This window comes from Ips typographus, linkage group LG2 (genome assembly GCF_016097725.1).
Source record: "Ips typographus isolate SLU linkage group LG2, UJ_Ityp_2.0, whole genome shotgun sequence".
In the NCBI taxonomy this organism is placed as follows: Eukaryota; Metazoa; Arthropoda; class Insecta; order Coleoptera; family Curculionidae; genus Ips; species Ips typographus.
Window position 1 is genome coordinate 6,406,191 of NC_138423.1, and position 26,209 is coordinate 6,432,399.

At 34.8% G+C, this 26,209-nt stretch overlaps 1 protein-coding gene and 1 long non-coding RNA gene across 8 annotated transcripts in view; one reads left to right on the forward strand and one right to left on the reverse strand.

Moving 5' to 3' along the window:
• GAPcenA (GTPase activating protein and centrosome-associated) overlaps positions 1-26,209 on the reverse strand; it is an 81,531-nt gene that overhangs the window by 27,504 nt on the left and 27,818 nt on the right. For all 7 annotated transcript variants that reach the window (XM_081972495.1, XM_081972494.1, XM_081972493.1 and 4 more), the window contains 9 exons: positions 16,550-16,710; positions 12,505-12,693; positions 12,286-12,452; positions 12,086-12,191; positions 4,024-4,192; positions 3,851-3,972; positions 3,670-3,789; positions 3,515-3,618; positions 3,329-3,413 (listed from right to left, as the gene is read on the reverse strand). In XM_081972495.1, coding sequence (XP_081828621.1) covers positions 3,329-3,413; positions 3,515-3,618; positions 3,670-3,789; positions 3,851-3,972; positions 4,024-4,192; positions 12,086-12,191; positions 12,286-12,452; positions 12,505-12,693; positions 16,550-16,710 — 1,223 coding nt within the window. The remainder of the gene's footprint in view (positions 1-3,328; positions 3,414-3,514; positions 3,619-3,669; positions 3,790-3,850; positions 3,973-4,023; positions 4,193-12,085; positions 12,192-12,285; positions 12,453-12,504; positions 12,694-16,549; positions 16,711-26,209) is intronic.
• LOC145724330 (uncharacterized) overlaps positions 1-26,209 on the forward strand; it is a 111,200-nt gene that overhangs the window by 15,736 nt on the left and 69,255 nt on the right. The window lies entirely within an intron of this gene.

The following is a 26,209-nucleotide window of genomic DNA, read 5'->3' on the forward strand; positions in this document are numbered from 1 at the left end:
ATGTCTTTTGGTTGTCACCCTACAGCTGGAAGGTTTCTAGAAGTCGTTTGGTTGTCAAAATAGTCCTGGGAAACTTCTTACAGTCCTTAAGTAGTCAAATGAAACTCAAAAGGCTTCTTTCTGTCTTCTAATTGTCAAAAAGTCTATTTGGAGGGCTTTTCAATTGTCATTAAGTTGTCTAGCTACCACTAGAAGATTTTTAGGTCTTTTGGTTGTCACACTAGAGCTAGAATATTTCTAGATGTCTTTTGGTTGTCGAAATAGTCGTGGAAAGCTTCTTACAGTCCTTAAGTAGTCAAATGAAACTCAAAAGGCTTCTTTCTACCTTTCAATAGCCAAAAATTTTGTTTGGGGGGCTTTTTAATTGTCTTTAATTTGTCTAGCTACCACTAGAAGATTTTTAGATGTCTTTTGGTTGCCTCCCTACAGCTGGAAGATTTCTAGAAGTCGTTTGGTTGTCAAAATAGTCGTGGGAAACTTCTTACTGACCTTATGTAGTCAAATGAAACTCAGGAGAGCTTCTTTCTGTCTTCTAATAGTCAAAAATTCAATTTGGAGGGCTTTTTAATTGTCTTTAATTTGTCTAGCTACCACTAGAAGATTTTTAGGTCTTTTGGTTGTCACACTAGAGCTGGAAGACTTCTAGATGTCTTTTGGTTGTCGAAATAGTTGTGGGAAGCTTTTTGCAGTCCTGAAGTAGTCAAATGAAACTCAAAAGGCTTCTTTCTACCTTTCAATAGCCAAAAATTCTGTTTGGAGGGCTTTTTAATTGTCTTTAAGTCGTCTAGCAACCACTAGAAGATTTTTAGATGTCTTTTGGTTGCCACCCTACAGCTGGAAGATTTCTAGAAGTCGTTGGGTTGTCAAAATAGTCGTGGGAAACTTCTTACTGTCCATAAGTAGTCAAATGAAACTCAGGAGAGCATCTTTCTGTCTTCTAATTGTGAAAAATTCTATTTGGAGGGCTTTTCAATTGTCATTAAGTTGTCTAGCTACCACTAGAAGATCTTTAGGTCTTTTGGTTGTCACACTAGAGCTGGAAGATTTCTAGATGTCTTTTGGTTGTCGAAGTGGTCGTGGAAAGCTTCGTACAGTCCTTAAGTAGTCAAATGAAACTCAAAAGGCTTCTTTCTACCTTTCAATAGCCAAAAATTCTGTTTGGAGGGCTTTTTAACTGTCTTTAAGTTGTCTAGCAACCACTAAAAGATTTTTAGATGTCTTTTGGTTGCCCCCCTTCAGCTGGAAGATTTCTAGAAGTCGTTTGGTTGTCAAAATAGTCGTGAGAAACTTCTTACTGCCCTTATGTAGTTAAATGAAACTCAGGAGAGCTTCTTTCTGTCTTCTAATAGTCAAAAATTCTGTTTGGAGGGCTTTTTAATTGTCTTTAAGTTGTCTAGCTACCACTAGAAGATCTTTAGGTCTTTTGGTTGTCACACTAGAGCTGGAAGATCTCTAGATGTCTTTTGGTTCTCGAAATAGTCGTGGGAAGCTTTTTACAGTCCCGAAGTAGTCAAATGAAACTCAAAAGGCTTCTTTCTACCTTTCAATAGCCAAAAATTCTGTTTGGAGGGCTTTTTAATTGTCTTTAAGTCGTCTAGCAACCACTAGAAGATTTTTAGATGTCTTTTGGTTGCCACCCTACAGCTGGAAGATTTCTAGATGTCGTTGGGTTGTCAAAATAGTCGTGGGAAACTTCTTACTGTCCATAAGTAGTCAAATGAAACTCAGGAGAGCTTTCTTCTGTCTTCTACTTGTCAAAAATTCTATTTGGAGGGCTTTTCAATTGTCATTAAGTTGTCTAGCTACCACTAGAAGATCTTTAGGTCTTTTGGTTGTCACACTAGAGCTGGAAGATTTCTAGATGTCTTTTGGTTGTCGAAATAGTCGTGGGAAGCTTCTTACAGTCCTTAAATAGTCAAATAAAACCCACGAGAGCTTCTTTCTGTCTTCTAATAGTAAAAAGTTCTATTTGGAGGGCTTTTTAATAGTTTTTAAGTTGTCTAGCTACCACTAGAAGATTTTTAGATGTCTTTTGGTTGCCACCCTACAGCTGGAAGATTTCTAGAAGTTGTTTGGTTGTCAAAATAGTCGTGGAAAACTTCTTACTGTCCATAAGTAGTCAAATGAAACTCAAAAGGCTTCTTTCTACCTTTCAATAGTCAAAAATTCTGTTTGGAGGGCTTTTTAATTGTCTTTAAGTTGTCTAGCTACCACTAGAAGATCTTTAGGTCTTTTGGTTGTCACACTAGAGCTGGAAGATTTCTAGAAGTCGTTTGGTTGTCAAAATAGTCGTGGGAAACTTCTTATTGCCCTTATATAGTCAAATGAAACTCAGGAGAGCTTCTTTCTGTCTTCTAATAGTCAAAAATTCTATTTGGAAGGCTTTTTAATTGTCTTTAAGTTGTCTAGCTACCACTAGAAGGTTTTTAAATCTTTTGGTTGTCAAAATAGTCGTGATAACAAAAAACATACACTAAATAATACAGGAGAAAAATGAAATGTTTAAAAAATGGTTAAAGAACAAAAGGCCCACTAATAAAGAAATGTACCAAAGTAAAAACAGAGAAGTACGAACACTAATGAAAAACGCCAAAAATAATTTCTGGGAGCAAAAATTCCTTTAAATAGAGAATTTAATGGGTGGCTCAATACAGAAGCTTGGAGAACTTGAAGAAAAACAGTTTAATTCCAATGGAAAAATGACAATTACATAATAAGAAATTACTGGCCATTAGAGACCAGATTAGAACACATGAGAGAGGAGGATAATGAGGAAATACACAATGGCGATAACATAAACACTACCATCAGTGAGGTCCGCAATGCTTTATCGAAAATGATAAATGGACGATCTCCAGGTCCTGGAGCTGCTCAAAGCTGGAGGTCCAGCTCTAATAGAAAGTAATAGAACGTGATGGGAGATTGCTCACCTGGTGTCCCTATTTAAAAAGGGTGATCAAAAGGATCCAACTGCTACAGAAGATTAAATATAATCCCGACTTTTGCAAGATTATTTGGAAAAGTATTCCACGGAAAAATACATGAAAATATTGGATATCAAAATGGCGACGATCAAAGTTGATTTACATTTGGTCGATCCTGTACAGAGACTGGTTCTCTTTAAAAATGTGAAAAAAACTTATTATAATTATGCGGAATAAACAATGCCATTTTAAAGTTAAAATGGCAGTTACGCTCTCTGGTAGTTATTTTTAGAACTTTTTTTTAACCCCCAATTTTTCGGTCACCCGGTACATAAATTGTTTTGATAATTCAACAATAAAAAGAAGAATTTAAGAAAAAACAAATTAATGAAAAATAAACTTACGTGCAGCAACAGCGTTGCAGCCAGAAAACTCAAACCCTGGCAGTAGCCAACTTCAGAATCGTACACTGCGTAGGCCTTACTCACTCTAAAATTATAATTTTTTAATGTTACAGATTAAACTATTTGAGTTAGCTGCTAAAATATGTCATTTTCTATTCACTTAAAGCGTTTTTTAATCGATTTTACCTGTAAAGTGAATCCTGACCAAGTCCTCCGGCTTCTTTAAAAAAATCATGAGCGGGAAACGTCCTTGCAATGTCTCGTTGGATAACATTCTCGCAGGATGATTCCTGTAATTTAAAAATAATAAATAAAATAAATTTTAAACGCAAAATTAATACTTTAGTAATTAATATTCTGTATTGCTCCATGACATTGCTGTTTTCGTCCACACCAGCTAATCTCTGCCAAACTTCACCTCTCAGAGCTTCAGGTATTCCAAGTTTTACTAGGCTAGCCAACTGGAATTACGAAAATCAAACAAAATAAACAATCATTTCGCCGGATTTAAATCCACCAAACCTGTTTTGGTCTCTGTCGTGTTTGTTTCCATTTGGCAAGAAGATCGGCCCAAGAAACTAAAACATCTTCAGAGCAATCTTTCGATACTAAACCAGTCCCGCTCAACAAAGGTTCATCTCCGTCTGTTATAAAATCAGTTTATATTAGGGGCATTTGAATATTAATAAACTGACCGGAGTGATACTCTTCTTTGGGGGTCAGTGTATCGATGGACGTGATACTGGGCGACTGAATTAAACTAGACAAGTTTAAATTGAGATTCAGTAAACTCCTATCCAATTCTCCTGAGGTTTCCATGCTGAGTACTTCGTATATTACTTCGCTGAGATCCCCAGAAAAACTCTACAATAAAAATAAATAGTGCCTATTAATTATACACGCATTTCCTATGAAATGTAGGTATTTGCAGTTCAAATCCTTTAATATAAACATTGTAGCTTGTTTGGTCAATTATTTCTCATTAATATATCCCACTTTGATCCAAGTTGTCAAAGTTGACGTTTGAATTTTTAAAACTGAATATCTCCGCCATTTTTTAAGTTACACACCACTCAAAATAAAGCTCGTTCAGTCCTCTTTCCTGTCATACTAGTCACTTGGGTGGTTCTGGTCAAACGTATACAGAGTGTCCCAAAGTAGAGTGTTATGCTATTTTGATGCCCTTTAAGGGTCTTTTAAGGGCTTTAACGGGTTGTAAAGTCACGGTACCAGATTCGACACTTAATTTAGAACATTTTTGCTCTCCTGTAAAATGTTTGTATCTTTAACCGTTTTGATCATCTTTACCAAAACAAGTTGCCTGGGAACTTTGACCCAAATTCTCCAAGTTGCCAATTGAATTTTTTAATTGAATATCTCCGCCATTTTTTAAGTTACAGGGTGCGTAAATCACTTAAAATAAGGCTCGTTCAGTCCTCTTTCCTGTTATGCTATTTTGATGCCCTTTAAGGGTCTTTTAAGGGCTTTAACGGGTTGCAAAGTTACGGTACCAGATTCGACACTTAATTTAGAACATTTTTGCTCTCCTGAAAAATGTTGGTATCTTTAACAGGGAGCTATTTACCAAACAACAGGAGTAACAGGAATTGTGCACTCGTTCATTCAAACTTGAATAACTCGCTTATTTGCAACACTTCGTATAGACTTTTCTACTTCTATGGATAGCTAATGAAAGGGGCTTTCCAACGATATGGCCACATTGCACAATAAGTTAAAATGTTTGGTTACTAGAGGGTGTCAAAGTTTAACAATCTTTTTGGCACTTTTTTGATACACTCAGTCATTTGCAACACCTTGTATCATAGAGATATAGAAGTCTAAGTTGTTCTCTCACTGTTGGTTGAACCGTTTGGCTGCTAGGGTGCGTCAAAATGTACTTCTGATAAAGTTAATGATAAAATCAGACACTTCAATCTTATTTACCTTAAAACCCACGTACAACACTTCTGTCGATTCAGTAGTACACCCGGCTACAAAGGCAAACCATACAATAAATAACAAACAAATACATTGAACATGTGTTGACCGATAACGATAAGCGTATAATAAATACTTTAAGTGAACTTTTTCGGTTATGGTGGGCGTATAATCTATTTTTATTATTTGGAAGAGTTAACAATATGCTTATTAATGCAGTGGTTTTCGGTTTCAGTTTTAATTTTCTCACAGATAACCAACCGAAAACAAATAGCGGTATGTAATACTTATTAAAAGTAGTGTTTAGGAAAATTCACTAAATTTTAATAATAACTTACAGCTATTTAAGCTGATATTTGACAACACCGTAGGGACCTAAATGCATCTTTTCATTGCCACTTTTTTTCCAGCAATTATGATGGATTTAAATTTGCCGCCCAACGTTCCGTCATGGTCTAGTAATCATTGACTTTCTTTTTTATTATAAACGACAAAATAATGCATTTTATTTTAATTTAAGTGAGATCAACTTTTAGCTTGCTTTAAAAATCACACAATAATTCAATAAAAACTAATTTTACCCGAATTAATGAAAAGTTTTATGAACATTACTTGACAGTTGACTTGTCACACGCAATCGGTTGGTCTGCATTATGTAAATTAAATGTAAAGGCAACAGCCGCACATAACATTATTTACTTAAAACTTGATCAAAATTTGACTGGTGCAATGTCTTGAAAATGTCAAAATGGCGACAGTTACAGCAAAACGGACACCAGATTCCTGTTCTGCATACTAAATTTGGTTAAAATAGCCACCTTGATAACTTTAAATCCAATATGGCGGCGGTCAGTACAGCAGGTTAAGAAAAACCTTCATTTGGACAAAATTTTGTTGCATTTTTCCAAAAAATCGCGAATAACTTGATTAAATGAAACATTCCGTATAAACACATCTATGATCGTAGGTAGCTAATGAAAGGAGCTATCACGTGACGTTGAGCGGGCACTGCTAAGTTACCTCGTTTGGCCGCTAGAGGGCGTCAAACTTGAATACCTTTTTTTCGGACATTTTTCTAAATATCTCGAAAACGGCTTCTAGATGTCTTTTGGTTGTCGAAATAGTCGTGGGAAGCTACTTACTGTCCTTAAGTAGTCAAATAAAACTCAGGAGAGCTTCTTTCTGGCTTCTAATAGTCAAAAATTATGTTTGGAGGGCTTTTTAATTGTCTTTAAGTTGTCTAGCAACCACTAGAAGATTTTTAGATGTCTTTTGGTTGCTACCCTCCAGCTGGAAGATTTCTAGAAGTCGTTTGGTTGTCAAAATAGTGGTGGGAAACTTCTTACTGCCCTTATGTAGTGAAATGAAACTCAGGAGAGCTTCTTTCTGTCTTCTAATTGTCAAAAATTCTATTTGGAGGGCTTTTTAACTGTCATTAAGTTGTCTAGCTACCACTAGAAGATCTTTAGGTCTTTTGGTAGTCGAAATAGTCGTGGGAAGCTTCTTACAGTCCTTAAGTAGTCAAATGAAACTCAAAAGGCTTCTTTCTACCTTTCAATAGCCAAAAATTCTGTTTCAAGGGCTTTTTAATTGTCTTTAACTTGTCTAGCAACCATTAGAAGATTTTTAGATGTCTTTTGGTTGCCACCCTACAGCTGGAAGATTTCTAGAAGTCGTTTGGTTGTCAAAATAGTCGTGGGAAACTTCTTACTGTCCATAAGTAGTCAAATGAAATTCAGGAGAGCTTCTTTCTGTCTTCTAATAGTCAAAAATTCTGTTTGGAGGGCTTTTTAATTGTCTTTAAGTTGTCAGCTACCTAAATTTTGGTGCATCTTTCCAAAAAATCGCGAATAACTTGATTAAATGAATCATTCCGTATAAACACATCTATGATCGTAGGTAGCTAATGAAAGGAGCTATCACGTGACGTTGATCGGGCGCTGCTAAGTTACCTCGTTTGGCCGCTAGAGGGCGTCAAACTTGAATACCTTTTTTTCGGACATTTTTCTAAATATCTCGAAAACGACTTCTATATGTCTTTTGGTTGTCGAAATAGTCGTGGGACTTCTTACTGTCCATAAGTAGTCAAATGAAACTCAGGAGAGCTTCTTTCTGGCTTCTAATAGTCAAAAATTATGTTTGGAGGGCTTTTTAATTGTCTTTAAGTTGTCTTGCAACCACTAGAAGATTTTTAGATGTCTTTTGGTTGCCACCCTAGAGCTGGAAGATTTCTAGAAGTCGTTTGGTTGTCAAAATAGTCGTGAGAAACTTCTTACTGCCCTTATGTAGTCAAATGAAACTCAGGAGAGCTTCTTTCTGTCTTCTAATTGTCAAAAATTCTATTTGGAGGGCTTTTCAATTGTCAATAAGTTGTCTACCTACCACTAGAAGATCTTTAGGTCTTTTGGTTGTCACACTAGAGCTGGAAGATTTCTAGAAGTCGTTTGGTTGTCAAAATAGTCGTGGGAAACTTCTTACTGTCCATAAGTACTCAAATGAAACTCAGGAGAGCTTCTTTCTGTCTTCTAATAGTCAAAAATTCTGTTTGGAGGGCTTTTTAATTGTCTTTAAGTTATCTAGCTACCACTAGAAGATCTTTAGGTCTTTTGGTTGTCACACTAGAGCTGGAAGATTTCTAGATGTCTTTTGGTTGTCGAAATAGTCGTGGGAAGCTTCTTACAGTCCTTAAGTAGTCAAATGAAACTCAAAAGGCTTCTTTCTACCTTTCAATAGCCAAAAATTCTGTTTCGAGGGCTTTTTAATTGTCTTTAACTTGTCTAGCAACCATTAGAAGATTTTTAGATGTCTTTTGGTTGCCACCCTACAGCTGGAAGATTTCTAGAAGTCGTTTGGTTGTCAAAATAGTCGTGGGAAACTTCTTACTGTCCATAAGTAGTCAAATGAAATTCAGGAGAGCTTCTTTCTGTCTTCTAATAGTCAAAAATTCTGTTTGGAGGGCTTTTTAATTGTCTTTAAGTTGTCAGCTACCTAAATTTTGGTGCATCTTTCCAAAAAATCGCGAATAACTTGATTAAATGAAACATTCCGTATAAACACATCTATGATCGTAGGTAGCTAATGAAAGGAGCTATCACGTGACGTTGAGCGGGCACTGCTAAGTTGCCTCGTTTGGCCGCTAGAGGGAGTCAAACTTAAATACCTTTTTTTCGGACATTTTTCTAAATATCTCGAAAACGGCTTAACTTAGCTGTGTGAAATTTTTTATTATGTATTCTCCTCAGGGAGATGCAACTTTTATTAAATATAAGATTTTTGCGTACAACGCACCGGTTGACCTTGAAAAACTCAAGATTTTTGACATTTTTAAAGGAGGTAACCCCATGAATTTTTTTGGAAAATTTTTGAATTTTGAAAATCATATTCGACTGCCTTAATTAGTTTAGGTTAATGGCAGAAATGTCACGTGGAGTATCATTTGTCCAAATGTCATTTTTTATGGGTGCCATGTCCTGAAAACTGCAAAAATGCCATAATTTCTAGGTCAATGACAAAATGAAGGCAATTACAGCAAAATGGACACCAGATTCGTGTTCTGCATGCCAAAATTAGTTAAAATATAATTTTCGGACTAATTCAATTCTAAAAATTAGTGTTTAAGACTAATATCGTACCATTTAGTGCCAAAATTTTTTACTTTTTTCAGTAAAGAATATGAAACTTAACTATTAGTATTATAAATAGTTTTAAACTCGATTTTTCAGTCTTAAAGCACTAAAAACCGTCCGAATTTCTTAGAAATGCTTCAATTTTTTGCAACGATGAGTGTAGAAATCAATTTAATAGTGAAGAAGCTTGAAATGACTATGTACAAACACACAGTGTACAAACTGGCTTTCAAGCCTGATAAGTCAAAAACTTTGTGAAGATCATGAAGAGCTTTAAAACTTGATTTTTCAGGCTGAAAACAGTCGAGATTTTTAAGAAATACTCGAATTTTTAACACTGAAATGTCTAGAAGTCAATTTAATAGTGACAAAGCTTGAAAAGGCATTTTTAAACCTACGAAAAATGCAGAAACTGTCTTTTAAGTCTGCTATGTCAAAAAATTGGTGAAAATAGACTTGAAACACGATGTTCCAATCTGAAAGCAGATTTCAAGCCCTAAAAATAGTACAGAATACTAAGAAAATGAAAAGCAAAGTAAAAAACTTGAAAAGTTAGTCTTTAAGTCAGTTTTCATGAATCTAATGTACATATCCTGTATTTGTATTTTGACTAAAATATTGAAATGTGTTTTCAAATTATGAAAACTTACTTTAAATGCAAATTTTGAGCTTCTGGTCTCACTTTTCAGTTCAGAGTCACTTTTTACTGTCCAAGTCAATTTTCATGCTTGAAATATGTGAATTTGTAGTCAAAAATTCTAGAAAAAGTAGTTTTTCATAGAAAATTTTTCAACTTTATCTGAAAATTATGACGTCAATTTTCAAGACTAAAGTCTTTCAATTTGTCTGAAAACTAAACGTACAAAACAAAACAAAAACAAAACCTTTTTAAAACTTTTATGCAACAAAACATTTTCGAAGTCCACATCGCAGACCATTTATTAAAAACAAAACAGCAACAAACATACCATGTTTCAGTTTTGTCTTTGCAGTCCACACTGTAGCATGTTTCGTTACCGTTTTCGTGCTGAAGAAGACGACGATTTCGTATTAATGGCTGGTAATTATTATATTTTGTTAAATTTGAAGAAGAAAAGAAGACGTTTTTGAGTGAGACCCACTTTGCGCAGACGAACGAGTCACGGAGTCGAAAATTTGATTAGAAATATCCGTGAAGACGACGTTGGTTTATCAGAAAAGATACGTTCTAGTTTTACCAATTATTTACGAATGTCTAGCTAAGATTTTGAAAGTTTGTTACAATTAGTTGGATCAGCGATACAGAAGAAAAATACGAATTTTAGAAATTCTATTTCTATAACAGAACCACGGAAGGATATTGGTTATAAGTTATAAGGGAGATACTACTGAGAAAGCTGATGTGCATGGGTGTCGGCGGCACGGTTCTGAGATGGTTCAAATCATATTTGTGTGACAGATACCAGAAGGTTAAATTTAAAAATTACATATCACAGTCGCAATGTATTAGACATGGCGTACCGCAAGGAACCGTCTTAGAACCGTTGTTGTTTCTTCTGTATATTAACGATATAGTGGGGGCGGTGAGAGGGTGTAAATTGGAATTATTTGCTGACGACACAATGTTGTATATGGCGGGAGGTGAATTGGATATGATGGAGAGGACTGTTAATAGTGACTGGCTCTGTAAAAACGGGCTCAGTGTAAATGCGTCAAAGTCAAAATTTTGTTTGTTTGGGAAGAAACACAGTTTAAAATCTGTAAATTTTCAAAGTCTGAATATAGTTATTAACAACCAAAAAATAATCCATGAAAATGAAATAAAATATTTGGGTGTCATTTTTTGATCAGAGTTTAACATTCTACGCACATGCTTATTATATAACAAGAAAATTTGCGGAAAAGGTTGGATTTGGATACATTGCTCGAGTGGGAAGTCAGTTATCAACAATTACTAAATTGCTATTATACAACAGCATTGCCCTTCCACATCTCGAGTTTTGTTCCACCCTCTTATAGTCTTCCTGCTTGCAAGAAAGTTTTTTAGGGATGTGCATAGTTACAACACGAGAAACAGTTTCGATTTTATTTTGAGTGAGAGATGTAAAACTAGTCAGATGCACAATTCTGTGTTGTATAAAGGTTTGTATGATTTTAACATGCTGCCTAAACTATGTGAAAAACTGCAACACTCTTACCGATTTTAGGAAATCTTTAAGAAAACATATTCTTTTAATGTAATGTTAATTTCTAATTTTAAAATTTTCTGTTTCTTGTTTGTAGATTTAAGTTCATATTGTTTTTATTTGAGTGTCATTAATTCCTGTTTTTTATTCGCTTGACCATGTAAATGTTGATATTTATAGCTTTTTTATGCTAAATAAACGCCATTATTATTATTATTATTATTATAAGTTTTGTTTCTCGGTCCGCCCTGAATCGACACAGTTCCCGATAAAGCAAATAAAACAGAAACCCTTTGATGTTTACTGACAAGCGATGGGACTCAAAATTAATGGGGAATAAGGCGACAAAGCAGAGGCGCGACAAAAAAGTTGCTGAAATGTTCCAACTTTGTTGCAGAATTGTTGAAAAACATAAAGTTTCTGTTTTGTTTCTCCTTTGTCGGTTTAATGCGGACTCGGCATTACAAAGACAATTCTTAAGCCTCTCAAGTCAATTTTAACCGTTTCAAAGTAAATTTACTGGTGTCGAAGTCAATTTTCAATTTGTCTGGAAACTATGAAAATTTTCAGCGTTTTCAAAACAGTTTTTAAGTTGGGTTGGGTTGGTCTTGGGTTTTTGAACATAATAACTCAATTATCTCGTAAACGAAGTTTTAAATTAGAATTTCATAAGAGATACTTATTTTTTTCAAATTGAACCAGAAAAGTAAAATAAACTGTAATTTGTATATAATAAGGCGGAAAAATGATCTTTCTGTATCTACGCCACTAGACAGTTACACACACAACATTACAAGTACTTGTTCCAAATTTGATCGAAGTTGCTCCAACGGTCTGACAGTTTTATGACAAGAAAACGATTTTTTAAACTGAACTCATAAGGACTGTATTTTCCTTAATTTTTCAGGAAAATGACAAACCCAACCTATATTTTGACTGTGAGTGATTAAGTATAATTGTTTCATTTTGCAATCTATAACTGCCATCACACAACCCCTCAGAGCAAAAGTATGCATTTTAAAACTTACCTCTTTTAGGTTTAAGTAAAACTGTTGAGTCAAAGTTCGCCTTTGGAAATACCAGAAATTCCTCTCGCTTTGATTGAAAATTCGAACGGGGGTTTCAATCAGAAACCTTAAACAGAAAATCCCAGTAATAACCAACTCAAAATTAATCAAACTGATGTGAAGAAACACTACTTAACAAACAAAGTAGTTTACAAAATTACCTTACAGGCTCCTGAATGCCTCTTATAACCAAATCTATAGCAATTGTCATGTACTGCTTAACCTCCTTTGGTGTTTCCACATTGAGCGGTTCAAAGTTCTGTTCGGTCGGGTCCCAAGTGGCCAAAATCATAGTGCAATTATTTTCGCTTGCGTGACTGTTTTGTTCCTATTTACAATTAAACTAACAACTGATATAACAGGGGACAGTAAAATATTACCCGCTCAAGAAGCCTCATGTCCGAATGTTTAACATGCCTTCCGGGGGCAACCAAAACGCCAAAACATCGTTCAATAACTAGCTGCGGTCCGTTGTCCGATACTTGCTTAATACTGATTGATATTTTTTTTTCCAGGTTGGTCTTCAACCTGAAGCCGTTCCTATCTTTGCCCACCGTAGAATATGTCCCCTAAAGAAAATAAAGCATAAACACAAACAAAATAACATTCTAAAACTAATTTATATCTTTCTCCCTCAGTCACGTCAATTAAACTGAATTTATAGTATTATTTTGATTGACTAAATGCAAAAAAAACTACTGGACTTTATTGGCTTAAAATAAGTGCAAAAATTATGTTGTAACATAACATGGGTGCCCTAAAGGGTACGTATACATGGTGTCTCTAAAATGTGCGGAAAAAATGCTTAAATATGATGATTGAGATATTGTAAATTAACAATTCTTCTTCTGGAAAAAGTATTTTGGCCCTGTTTTTCCACTTTCCAAAATATACAAACATTTCAACAAGTTTTTTAATAGAGTCATCTAAGTTTGATTTGTAATTACTAATTTTATAGTTGTCAATTATTATTAAAATTCGGTTCCCTGCGTCTATCTTCAAAACTGACCGCTTATACCTGCTATACTTTATTTAAAAAAAAAACACCATAATTAACTAATAATTCAAAAAAATTCTAATAAAACTAAAAACTAAAATTTAACAAAGAATAATAATTGTTACACACTTTGTATTTTCTAATTCTGCTAGAAGAAGGTATAGGGTCGTATAAAAAAGTTGATAATGGTTAATTGGTTAACCAAAGATGAATTTTGGCGGTTGCATAATACCATAATATTGGGTTAATTCTCGGTTAATTGTCACTTAAAATTATGACGTCTTAGTAAGATATTTGACAATTTTGACAACCTCTGATGTCCCTTTTTAATGAGGTATTTTTAAGGTTATTGCAGTAGACAATACAGTGTATCAATATAACAAAATTGACTGAAAATTCAACAGAACAGCATAAGCACATGTAATTATCATGGTAAAATTTTTCTTGCATGATATTGAGTTGAAACCATATTCATTATAAATTATTATAATAATTTACCAATTTTTCAAAGTTTAAACTACATTTTTAAGACCACGTGACTATTTTTGACAGATTTGAACTGGCTGGTTTTGCAAGCTCAAAATTGCATTATCAACGTCACGTAACGTGTATTTTACAATTTCAGCTTTTACAACTGTCTAAATTTAATTTACCAAATGATCAACGTTTAAACTACATTTTAAAAACCACGTGACAGTTTTTGACAGGTCTCAAGTATCTTTTACAATGTTGCAAGCTATAAAATTGCATAATCAACGTCACGTAACGTGTATTTTACAATTTCAGCTTTTAGAACTGTCTTAACTTAATTTACCAAATTTTCAACGTTTAGACTACATTTTAGAAGCCACGTGACCGTATTTGACAGGTCTCAAGTATCTTTTACAATGTTGCAAGCTATAAAATTGCACAATCAACGTCACGTAACGTGTATTTTACAATTTCAGCTTTTACAACTGTCTTAACTTAATTTACCAAATATTCAACGTTTAAACTACATTTTAAAAGCCACGTGACAGTTTTTGACAGATGTCAACTGGCTTTGACATTGTTGCAAGCTCAAAAATGCATTATCAACGTCACAACAAAACGTGTATTTTACAATTTCAGCTTTTTGAACTGTCTTAACTTAATTTACCAAATTTTCAACGTTTAAACTACATTTTAAAAGCCACGTGACAGGTGTCAACTAGCTTTGACATTGTTGCAAGCTCAAAAATGCATTATCAACGTCACGTAACGTGTATTTTACAATTTCAGCTTTTACAACTGTCAAAACTTAATTTACCAAATTTTCAACGTTTAAACTACATTTTAAAAGCCACATGACAGTTTTTGACATAGTTGGAAGCTCAAAAATGCATTATCAACGTCACAAAACGTGTATTTTACTATTTTACAATTTCAGCTTTTAGAACTGTCTTAAACTTAATTTACCAAATTTTCAACGTTTAAACTGCATTTTAAAAGCCACTTGACAGTTTTTGACAGGTCTCAAGTATCTTTTACAATGTTGCAAGCTATAAAATTGCATAATCAACGTCACGTAACGTGTATTTTACAATTTCAGCTTTTACAACAGTCTAAATTTTATTTACCAAATTTTCAATTTAAACTGCATTTTAAAAGCCACTTGACAGTTTTTGACAGGTGTCAACAGGCTTTGACATTGTTGCAAGCTCAAAAATGCATTATCAATGTCACAAAACGGGTATTTTACAATTTCAGCTTTTAGAACTGTCTAAACTTAATTTACTAAATTTTCAACGTTTAAACTACATTTTAAAAGCCACGTGACAGTTTTTGACAGATGTCAACAGGCTTTGACATTGTTGCAAGCTCAAAAATGCGTTATCAACGTCAAATAACGTGTAAGTTACAATTTCAGCTTTTACAACTGTCTAAACTTAATTTACCAAACTTTTAGCGTTTAAACTACACTTTAAAAGCCACATGACATTTTTTGACATGTGTCAACTATCTTTTACAATGTTGCAAGCACTAAAAATGCATAATCAAAGTCACGTGATGTCTCTCGTGCAATTTCAGCTGATACAACTGTCTAAAATAGTCTACATTTAATTTACCAAATTTTTAAAGTTTAGAACACATTTGAAAGATCACGTGACTAATTTTGACAGATGCCAACTGCCCTTTACAGTGTCCCAAGCTCAGAATTGCATTATCAACGTCACGTGACGTGTATTTTGTAATTTAAGTTGTTACAACTGTCTAAATTAAATTTACTTTTTTTCCAAAGTTTAAACTGCGTTTTGAAACTGGCCTTTACAGTGTTGCAAGCTCAAAAAAATTAATTATCAGTCACGTGACCTGGTTCTTACAATTTTACACTATGACAGAAGATTCGTTCAAACGTCAAAATAAAATTATTTTTTGTTGGTCAGAATTTGGAGTCACCTGACCTTTTTTCGGCACAAAGTCAAATCAAGTGTCAAAAATTTGGAAAAATTTTTACATTGTCACCTAACCTAACCTAAAAAACTGTCATGTGACTTTTAAAAAAATCAATTTTAAGCATTTGGGTCTTTAAAATTTGGAAAAACAGTCATGTAACCTGATAAAGTCATTTTTATTGAATCATTAATCCTTTCACGTACAAACTGTCAAAGCAGACATGCTACTTAAATAATTTAACCTAAAAATTTTCACGTGACCATAAAAAATCAGTTTCAAAGGTGTATTTCATCAAGGTTTATGATTATCTCAATACCATGGGCCTTATAACTAAGAATGCCACATTTGAAAGCATTCTGAGGCAGTTTTAAGGCATTATCACTGTATGAGGCAATTTAAGCATTAATAGAGGCATTGTGAAGGCATTTCAAGATATTTTGTATGCAAAAAAGGAATTTGGTGTGTTTGGTTTGTTTAAGTATGTTCAAAAGGTAATGAAATTTTAATTAGTACCACTAAAATGATTTTTGTTTGCTAATCTTCCTATAAGGAATCTCTATATTACTCCTGTTAGGAAAACTTGCTAAACTTGCAGATAATCTGAAATCAGATTGAAATCCAGCGTTAAAACTAGGGTACAAAACCCTCTTCATTAGAACTGACAGTAGCAGTAGTAGTTGAATTGGTCGATTTGAAAGATAAACTAGGTTTAGGATACTAGAAGATTGTTGAAAATGTAAAAAATTACAAATTCTAAGAACACTATTTGTTTTACACACTACAAACTACAAAAAACATAAATAACAGAAAAAAAAACGTTTAATTGTAACCTATTAATTAAAAAACCTTGAATTATGACTTTATTTCAGCACAAACACAATGCAAATGTATGATGGGATGTCCTACGTAAACAAACCTAGCCTCAAATTAACTGACTTCTTGTGCATTAAAATAGTCCCCTAACCTAACCTAACTTAATTCAGCCAATCTGACTACAAAGGAGCAAAACGTACCTTTCCGTCGTCTTCCTTAATTTCTAGATTCACTTCGAAAACATACATTAACGTTCTGGCTTCGGAAATTGTAGTTATGGACCCAGACATTGGGTCTGCCGCAGAAGTAACACTGCTGCTCATAGATCTGGGAACTCGTTGAAACGCTTTGGCAAAACATCCTGAAACAGTTTCATCACAAATTATTGTTGATTTTTGCCGTTTGCGAATACCTCTAACTGTCAACATTTCTAAGTAATCAGCCGAACACTTAAAATCCGTAAAAAAAACCACGCAATGTTAACGGTTTCCGAAAAACTAGCGAACATAAAAGCTAGAAGGTAAAAAGTCCGGTTAAAATTTGCGGTTTTTGGCGTTCTTGTCTCAAATAGAAAAAAGGGAACAGTCAGGGGTACTTTTTCAGATTAGAACAAAGTCTACTTGTCGAATGCAAATGTATCAACCCGGTAAACGAAAACAAAACTACGCGAGAAAACCACCCACCAATTCACCAATGTAAGAATAAGAAAGAAGATATTCACCTCATCCTAACCTTATTTTATTTTTATTAATTTTGTGGTGACTCACTTCGTGCACGTTCACCACGCATCAAAAACTCTGATAACATCAAACCCGCATCGTCTGTCACGATTTTTTTGTTTTTTTAAGTAGATTAAGATGTCTTAAGTTATCTCATTAGAATGCATGACAAGTTTGACAGTTATTCTCCCTATCAAAAAAAAAATTTAAGCATGGAGGAATTTTCAAAAAATGGAAGTTACCTCTAGCCTAGTATTTCTAAAATTACCGTTTTTACATCCCTGACTTTCTATCAAAGTTAAGAGACAATCGACTGATATCGGCTTTGATCGTTGAATATCGGGAGTTTCATTGGCTGGTTGTTCAGGTTGTCCAAGAACTTTGAATCAATCATCAATTTAAAGTTAATAATAGTTAATAAGGAAACTTAAAACACTTTGACTCAAAAGAAGTAGTTTATATTTGACTCTGACTGAAAAATGGATGCAACTTTCAAAATGAAATAAAATAAGAAACAACCGGCAACATATTCTGTCACAGAACAAGAATAAACACACTTAGGGCCAGTTTTATACTCGTAGCCTTAACCGCAGGTAAACCTTAAGATTATTACTAAAAAAAAAATTTCTAGTTTAAGTAAAACATTTTAACAGTTAACTGACTTGATATGTAATAATACCACCTATAGTCTATTTAAAAACTAGGAGGAGCGTTGTGAATTAGGTTGGCAATAGTGGTCAAATGTGATTGGCTGGTTGGCGGTATGACTTACACAGCAGAAATCATAAATAAACAGGTTGTGTCAAAAAACACCGGCTCGGTCACCATTTGAATTTTCTTTCACAGGTTAATCATTGACGATTTCAAGCTAAGAGATACTCCCTCTGGTGATGAGTTTCGGGCATCCCAGCTGTCATTTCTCCATTTGTTTACATTGATTTTGGTTAGGAATTAACACTGGTCTCATAAATATGAAGTGACAGTGCCACATTATTTATAATGTTAGGTGAGGAACGGGTTGGCCGTTTTTAGTTCAACTGGCGCTACGATCTTAACTTGAAACGCCCATTGTCAATCGGTTTCTTTAGCATCCTAAAGTTTCTTGCTGCATCAGAGTCGTTTAAAGTTGTTTGTTGTCTTGGTATCACAAAAATAGTATATTGTACAACAAGGGTGAATAAATGTGCACATACGTTATTAGATCATTTTGGTTTATACTTTTGTAGTATTTTGTATAAGTAAAAATGGATTATTAACTCTACTGTTACTGTTACTGTTAAATAATTTAAGTCAGTTGATAACATTTTTTTATCTTATCTATTCAAGACAAGACACCCATAAAAATGACATTTTGACAAATTTCACTTTACCTCACATATCACTAGAAACCCAACAAATTACCTAGAAATTACTTGAACTATACAGGATGTTCCAAAAAAAGTGTGACAGACCAAATCAAAAATTATTATTCTCACTATTTTCGAAACCGAAAATATAACCAATTGAATATTAATTTTAATAAGACCGTAAATGCTTTTCAACTTTTCCTTTTTTTACTTATTTTATCCATTTTTTAATCCAGTCGGCATGATATCTATTAATTCATTTTGAATTATATCAGGGTGGTTTGAAAGATTTGCTTTTTCTCATTTTTTGAGAAAAGCATTACAAATAAATCCAACAAACCATATATCGTTGTAATGGTCTCGACGTGCTCTATTCAACAGTCGAATAAAATATGGGATGTTCCATTTAAAAAAAAACATCAGTTTGATCTGTCACACTTTTTTGGAAAGTTTTGTATAATTCAAGTAATTTCCGTTCAAATCTTTAGAACAAATTCTACAACTTTTGTATAAACATATTTTTTTTCTAAAATCATAAACAAAAAATTTAAAGGGGGCCGTTTATAATTGGACAACCTGCACCTAGTGTTTTGGGGCTAGCGCACAGCCACCTTCAGAAATAACTCAACGTCTGTAATTTGCCAATGTGTCATCTGATCAACATATTGTTACGGTTTGGGCCTACTATACTCGAGTCAGGATGAAACCGATGCGCCGTAATATCTGGCCGGGCGCGTATTAAAGTAGGCCACAGTTAGGAAGCGCCACACCTGGAAGATTCGAAGCAAATCGCGAAGCGTTTCGCGGTCATTCTAGAACGTGGTTTGTGAATATAAAAGAAGCGGCGTCGACAACGAAGGAGAGTAGAGTAGTAGTGAATTTGAGAACGCGGTAAAGTTTAAATAGTGAAATAGTTGTGGAATTGTAGTAGTGTTCTTAATAGCTGAGTTAATTATTGTACGGAGTGTTTTGAAGTGTAAATAAATTTATTAATTGTTCAGTTAAATTGACTTTGTGTGAACCCACGGGAAAATCGTAACAATTGGTGTCAGAAGTGCGATCAGACGTTAGTGCGACGTGAATTTGAACTAAACTTCGGGTTAGAGACTTGTGTTCAGGACCGGACTAGAGATTTTCGGAACAGTGGTGTGTTAAATTTATTTTATGCCAATAACAAGACGTCAAAGTGCAAACATGGAGGCCCAACTTGCAGCTATTATGGCAATGCTTGGAAAACAAGAAGAGATTCGACAGCAAGACAAAGAAGAACAAGAAAGGATTCGACAACAAACAGAAAAGATTCGACAACAAGAGAAGGAAGAACAAGAAAGGATTCGACAACAAGAGAAGGAAGAACAAGAAAGGATTCGACAACAAGAGAAGGAAGAACAAGAAAGGATTCGACAACAACAAGAAAGAATGCTACAACAAGATATAGAAATGCGTCAAGAAGATAGAGAGCGGCAAGAAAAACGTAACGTAGAAATATTGAACGTTCTAGCACGGAGCAAGACAGAAATCCAAGAGTATGTATCCGATAGTCTTAAAAAGATGGAGTGTGATGTTGAGGAAAAATTAAAGGATGTTCGGGAAGACATTAATGATGTTCGGGACGACATTAATAAAATCCAGAATGATGTCGAGATAAAGTTACGTGACTTAGAGCAGAAAATTGACAGCAGAGGAGCCAGCTCTACAGTGATCACCGGAAACGGGCTCAACAAGATCAAGCCTCCCACATACGACGGTCAAACTTCATGGGCAACGTACCAACTCCAATTTGAGGCCGCTTCAAATGCAAATAGATGGAGTAACGAGGAAAAGGCTGTAGCACTGGTGGGGGATTACGAGGACCTGCATTGGAGCTGTTACAGACTCTGCCTATCGCCCAACAAAGCAACTATGACGCATTAGTAGCTGCATTAGAACGACGTTATGGGGATCAACATAAGAAAGGACTGTATCGAACGCAATTAATGGCAAGACAGCAGAAAACTGGTGAAAATCTAGAAGAGTTTGAAACCGAAATTCGTCGCCTTGTGCATCTGGCTTACCCAGCCGTCCCGGATGAAATCCAAGAAGAACTTGTGGCACAGTATTTTGTAGATGGGATTCGAGATCCGGAGGTAAAGAAATGGCTGAAGATGTTCAAAGGGAGCAACAACAGCGAATTACTGATTCGAGCGCTGGAAATTGAAGCTGCGTGCAATGACTTTCAGCCAGAGACTATTCAAGAGGAGAGAGAACCGCCAGCCGATCATGTTGCTACATCAATAAATAAAATTGAATCAATGGTCGGCCAATTAGTGCAACAAATGGCAGCATCAGCAAATGGCCAGTCCACACAGTTAGAACGGTCACGCCCGATCACGAGAGTGGAGTGTTATCGATGCGGACGTACGGGACACATTAGAAGGAATTGCAGACAGCGGTCTTGTTCTCCAAACCCACAGTGTCGACGAAATCAGGACATCAGAACAAATCACCGGAACTCCTCTGCTAAAAGAAACATTACATGTTATAATTGTGGACGTAAAGGACATTACCAATGGAATTGCAGAAAGCAGTCTCGTTTACCGACCCCGCAGAACTGGCGTAACCAGGAGCAGGAAATGAAGAATCCGGAACGACATTTACCGCGATATGTAGAGGATCGTCAAGCTTTTGATAGTAATTTAAGGTACCGGAAAGGACAAATTCATAATGGTTGGAGGATTGGTCAAATCGCGATGGTGACAGATAAAGAGGCTACAAAAAGAATGAAGAGCAGCGTTTCTAAGGAGGACATAATAAAAGGACAGCGCTCAGACTCTGATTTGAAAGTAATCAGATGATGGTTGGAGAAGGATTTGAAACCGGATTGGCAACAGATTTCCAGATATGGACCAACAGTAAGGGGTTACTGGTTGCAGTGGAATTCGCTTCGACTGCGAGATGACTTAATTACTCGCAAATGGGAAAGTCCAGACGGAAAACGCTTTGTTTACCAAACAATAGTGCCCAATTCCTGCAAAGAGAATGTGCTGCGAGAACTACATGACAGTCGCGGATGAGGACACTTTGGAGTAAACCAGACTTTGGCTAGAATAAGGGATCGATTTTACTGGATTAACTTCAGAAAGGACGTTGAGGAATGGTGTAAACGGTGTGACCAGTGTTCGTTACAGAAGGGATCCAGCACAATTCGGGAACTTGAGAGAGAGAAGATAAAACCAAACAACGACCGTATGAAGATGACACTGGACCACAGACCAACTGGTGGCAATTATAAGGAAGGTGATACTGTGTGGATGTTTCAACCCAGGAGGAGCAAAGGATTAAGTCAAAGATGGCAACGACACTGGGAGGGACCTTACAATGTGGTAAAAAGGTTAAACGACGTCGCCTACAGAGTCCAACGCAGCCCCAAAGGCAAGATGAAAATTGTCCATCTGGACAGACTCAAGAAATACCAGGGACTAGATGAAGCGGATCGGGACGATCAGCTTTAAGAGGGGGGCAGTGTTACGGTTTGGGCCTACTATACTCGAGTCAGGATGAAACCGATGCGCCGTAATATCTGGCCGGGCGCGTATTAAAGTAGGCCACAGTTAGGAAGCGCCACACCTGGAAGATTCGAAGCAAATCGCGAAGTGTTTCGCGGTCATTCTAGAACGTGGTTTGTGAATATAAAAGAAGCGGCGTCGACAACGAAGGAGAGTAGACTAGTAGTGAATTTGAGAACGCGGTAAAGTTTAAATAGTGAAATAGTTGTGGAATTGTAGTAGTGTTCTTAATAGCTGAGTTAATTATTGTACGGAGTGTTTTGAAGTGTAAATAAATTTATTAATTGTTCAGTTAAATTGACTTTGTGTGAACCCACGGGAAAATCGTAACAATATTTAAAAAACCAACCGGTGTCACGTGACAAACTGTCAAATGACTTTACGTAGTGTGACGATATTTCTGAATTCAACCCTATGCCACTGAAATACCATTCTGACACAATTCTAACTTTTTGACCTTTATTGACAGTTTTCTCAAATTTTTTCCAGCTGTCATTTGAATTTATTGATTTAGTTTTTATTTTGTGTTGTGTATTTGTAATTTTGATATTACAAATACAATTATTTTCGTCATTTTGACAGCAGAAACGTGTTCCCAAGGTGAAAATTTACCGTACTAAGTAACTTTTACTTGAATAATACCAAAATTTAAGAATATGCAGTAAAAAAAATTTTGTGCAATTTTCCAAAAGTTCTCCATAACTCGCTTATTTGAAACATTCTGTATAGACACACCAGGTAACAAAAAAAAGCTAATAAATGAGCCTATCACGTGACGTTGACTGGATCAGGTTGAGTTGTACCGTTTGGCCGCCAGAGAGCGTCAAAGTAGATTTTGTTTTTGGGATATTTTCATGAATATCTCGAAAACGGTTTGAGTTACCTTCCAAGAATGTTTCTCTAAAGGTCTCTAAATACTATTTAAAGTCTCCCAAAAATTGCCAGAAGCATCTGCAAGTGTTCTAAACCTTTCAAGAAATTTTAAAATTGACTGAGACTTCGATAATTGTTTTGGGAATGCCAGAGGCCTCTAAATACTACTGAAAGACTCTCAAAACTTGCCAGAAGCTTATACTAGTCTCCTAAACCTTCCAAGGATGTTTTTAATTTGTCAAAGGCCTCTAAATACTATTCAAAGCCTCCCAAAAATTGCCAAAAACCTCTGCAAGTGTTTTAATCCTTTTTCCTCCCAGAGGCCTCTAAATACTACTGAAATACTCTCAAAACTTGCCAGAAGCTTATACAAGCTTCCTAAACCTTCCAAGGATGTTTTCAAATTTGCCAAAGGTCTCTAAATACTATTCGAAGCCTTCGAAAAATTGCCGGAAGCTTCTGCAAGTGTTCTAATCTTTTCAAGAAATTTTAAAATTGACAGAGATTTCTATAATTATTTTGGGAATGCCAGAAACCTCTAAATACTACTGAAAGACTCTCAAAACTTGCCAGAAGCTTATACAAGCTTCCTAAATCTTCCAAAGATGTTTTTAAATTTTCCGAAGGTCTCTAAATACTATTCAAAGCCTCCCAAAAAATGCCAGAAGCCTCTGCAAGTGTTCTAAACTTTTCAAGAAATTTTAAAATTGACAGAGATTTCTATAATTATTTTGGGAATGTCAGAAACCTCTAAATACTATTAATAAAAGTATGTTGTGCTTTCAACTATCAAGTTTATTGACTGAGTGTTTCTGTCACCCCCTACCTGCCACTTACCAACTACCTATCATAATTATTATTACTATGATACCTGACATCCATCTTTTCTTATAAAAACTAAAAATATAATACAATTAGTTATTTTAACGAACATAATCTTTAAGATATTCCGGTTTTTTAATCAACCGTCCAGACCTTGAAAGTTGTAGGATTATTTTCAGTTGAAGGTCTAACATTATTAAAATTCGGAAAAGAATTTTCTACAAAATCAGGTTGATTATCTGGAACATGGTTTACATCAAAATCTAGTTCATCATCAGAACTTACAGGGTTATGTGAAGAAGCTTGGTATAATTGCACGCGATTACGTTCAACTTCATTTCCATTTGCTAATCTTACCCTATAACTTCTAGGTCTTTGAGATAGTCCAATTACTTTTGCAGGAGTCATGTTATGTAAAAGATCCTTAACATACAGGGTGTCCCACGACGAAAGACCTCGATTGATATTGGAAAAAGTATAAATAGGAGAGTTTTGAAAATTTGGTAGGATACTGATGTGGGCATGCCCAATCCAACTAAAATATTTTCAAGATGGTTGCACTTCCGCTTATACCGGAAGTCGATCACAACTTTCTTATTTTAAATAGAACACCCTATACAGGGTAATTCAAATTCGACCCTCACCATTGGGATCTCGGAAACTATAAGAGATACGAGAAAGTTTAAATTGGGGCAAAGTTGCGCAATGTAAAGCTCAACCAAATGCAGTTTTAAAAATTTCGATTTTCCGAGTACTTCCGAAGATATCCGAAAAAAACTGAAAATTTGATTTTTTGTTTTTATTTATTTCTAATCTTATTTAAAGAGATATTCCAAAACTAAAAGCACCTTTTCATTGCCACTTTTTCTCAGCTATTCGATGATGGATTCAAATTTGCCACACGACGTTTCGTTTTTTGGCAGCCATCATCAACTTTCTTTTTTCTTATGGGCGCCATATTGGATTTTTAGCCCACCAAATAGTACGTTTTATTCTGATTTTAGCGATGTATAATAATTTATGATTTGCTTCATAAATAACAAAATAATTCAATAAAAACTATTTTTACTTTAGTTATTGGCTTTGAGTTAATGGGCCGTTTTATAAAATGTCATTATTTGACAGTACTTGTCAAACACGATAATTCGGACGATCATTAGAGCTTTTAGAGATTTTACCTTAGTTAGCTTTGTTAATGAGACGTTTTATGAAGATTACTTGGTAGTACTTGTCACACGCAATTGGCCTGAACATACTTAGTCACAAAGGTGTACACGTGACTTGACTTAAACCGGTTTATTCACTCGAAGAGCTTAGGCCACTCGCTACGCTTGTGGACCTAGTTGTTCTTTTCGTGAATAAAAAATGGTTTAAGTCACTTGCTGTATAAATAACTATTAAATCACTCTGAATGACATTCGCCTATTTACAGATGTAAACAAACAAACATCAATGTTACATCTACGGGGCGCGGTGCAAATTTAATAGAACTGTAATTTTAGTTTTTTTTTTTTAATATAAGAAGTCGAAATTTAATAAAATACTGTATAAGACACGTGACTAAAACCGGTTTATTCACTCGAATAAATATGAATGAATAAAAAATGGTTTGTCACTTACTGTATAAATAACTATAAACTTGCACTTAACATTATACAAAATTGAAATTTGGCAAAAAATGAAGTTCTTAAAATGATGATCTTTCTCTTGGAAACATAAATAAGCCTTTTAAGTTAGAGATAATGCTAACAAATCTCTTTTTCTGATTAACCTAAATAGTTCAGCAATGCTTGTATAATAATAACATTTTCTGCGGGGGTTTCTTTTCTAGATACATTTTTAACTATGATTGACGCTCTAATGATCATCCGAATTATCGTGTTTGACAAGTACTGTCAAATAATGACATTTTTTAAAACGGCCCATTAACTCAAAGCCAATAACTAAAGTAAAAATAGTTTTTATTGAATTATTTTGTTATTTATGAAGCAAATTATAAGTTATTATACATCACTAAAATCAGAATAAAACGTACTATTTGGTGGGCTAAAAATCCAATATGGCGCCCATAAGAAAAAAGAAAGTTGATGATGACTGACAGAAAACGAAACGTCGTGTGGCAAATTTGTATCCATCATCGAATAGCTAGGAAAAAGTGGCAATGAAAAGATGCTTTTAGTTTTGGGATATCTCTTCAAATAAGGTTAGAAATAAATAAAAACAAAAAATCAAATTTTCAGTTTTTTTCGGATATCTTCGGAAGTACTCGGAAAATCAAAAATTTTAAAACAGCATTTGGTTGAGCTTTAAATTGCGCAACTTTGACCCAATTTAAACTTTCTCGTATCTCTTATGGTTTCTGAGATCCCAATGGTGAGGGTCGAATTTGAATTACCCTGTATATTATTACATATTTGGATTCCTCACAAAATTCTGACCAACTTTTGTATAGAATGCCCTATGCCTATCTCTAGCCGTTTTCGAAATATTTGATGTTTTTCCAAAAAAGTGACAGTTGCAACGCTCAACATATTTTTGTACTATGTTAAAACCGT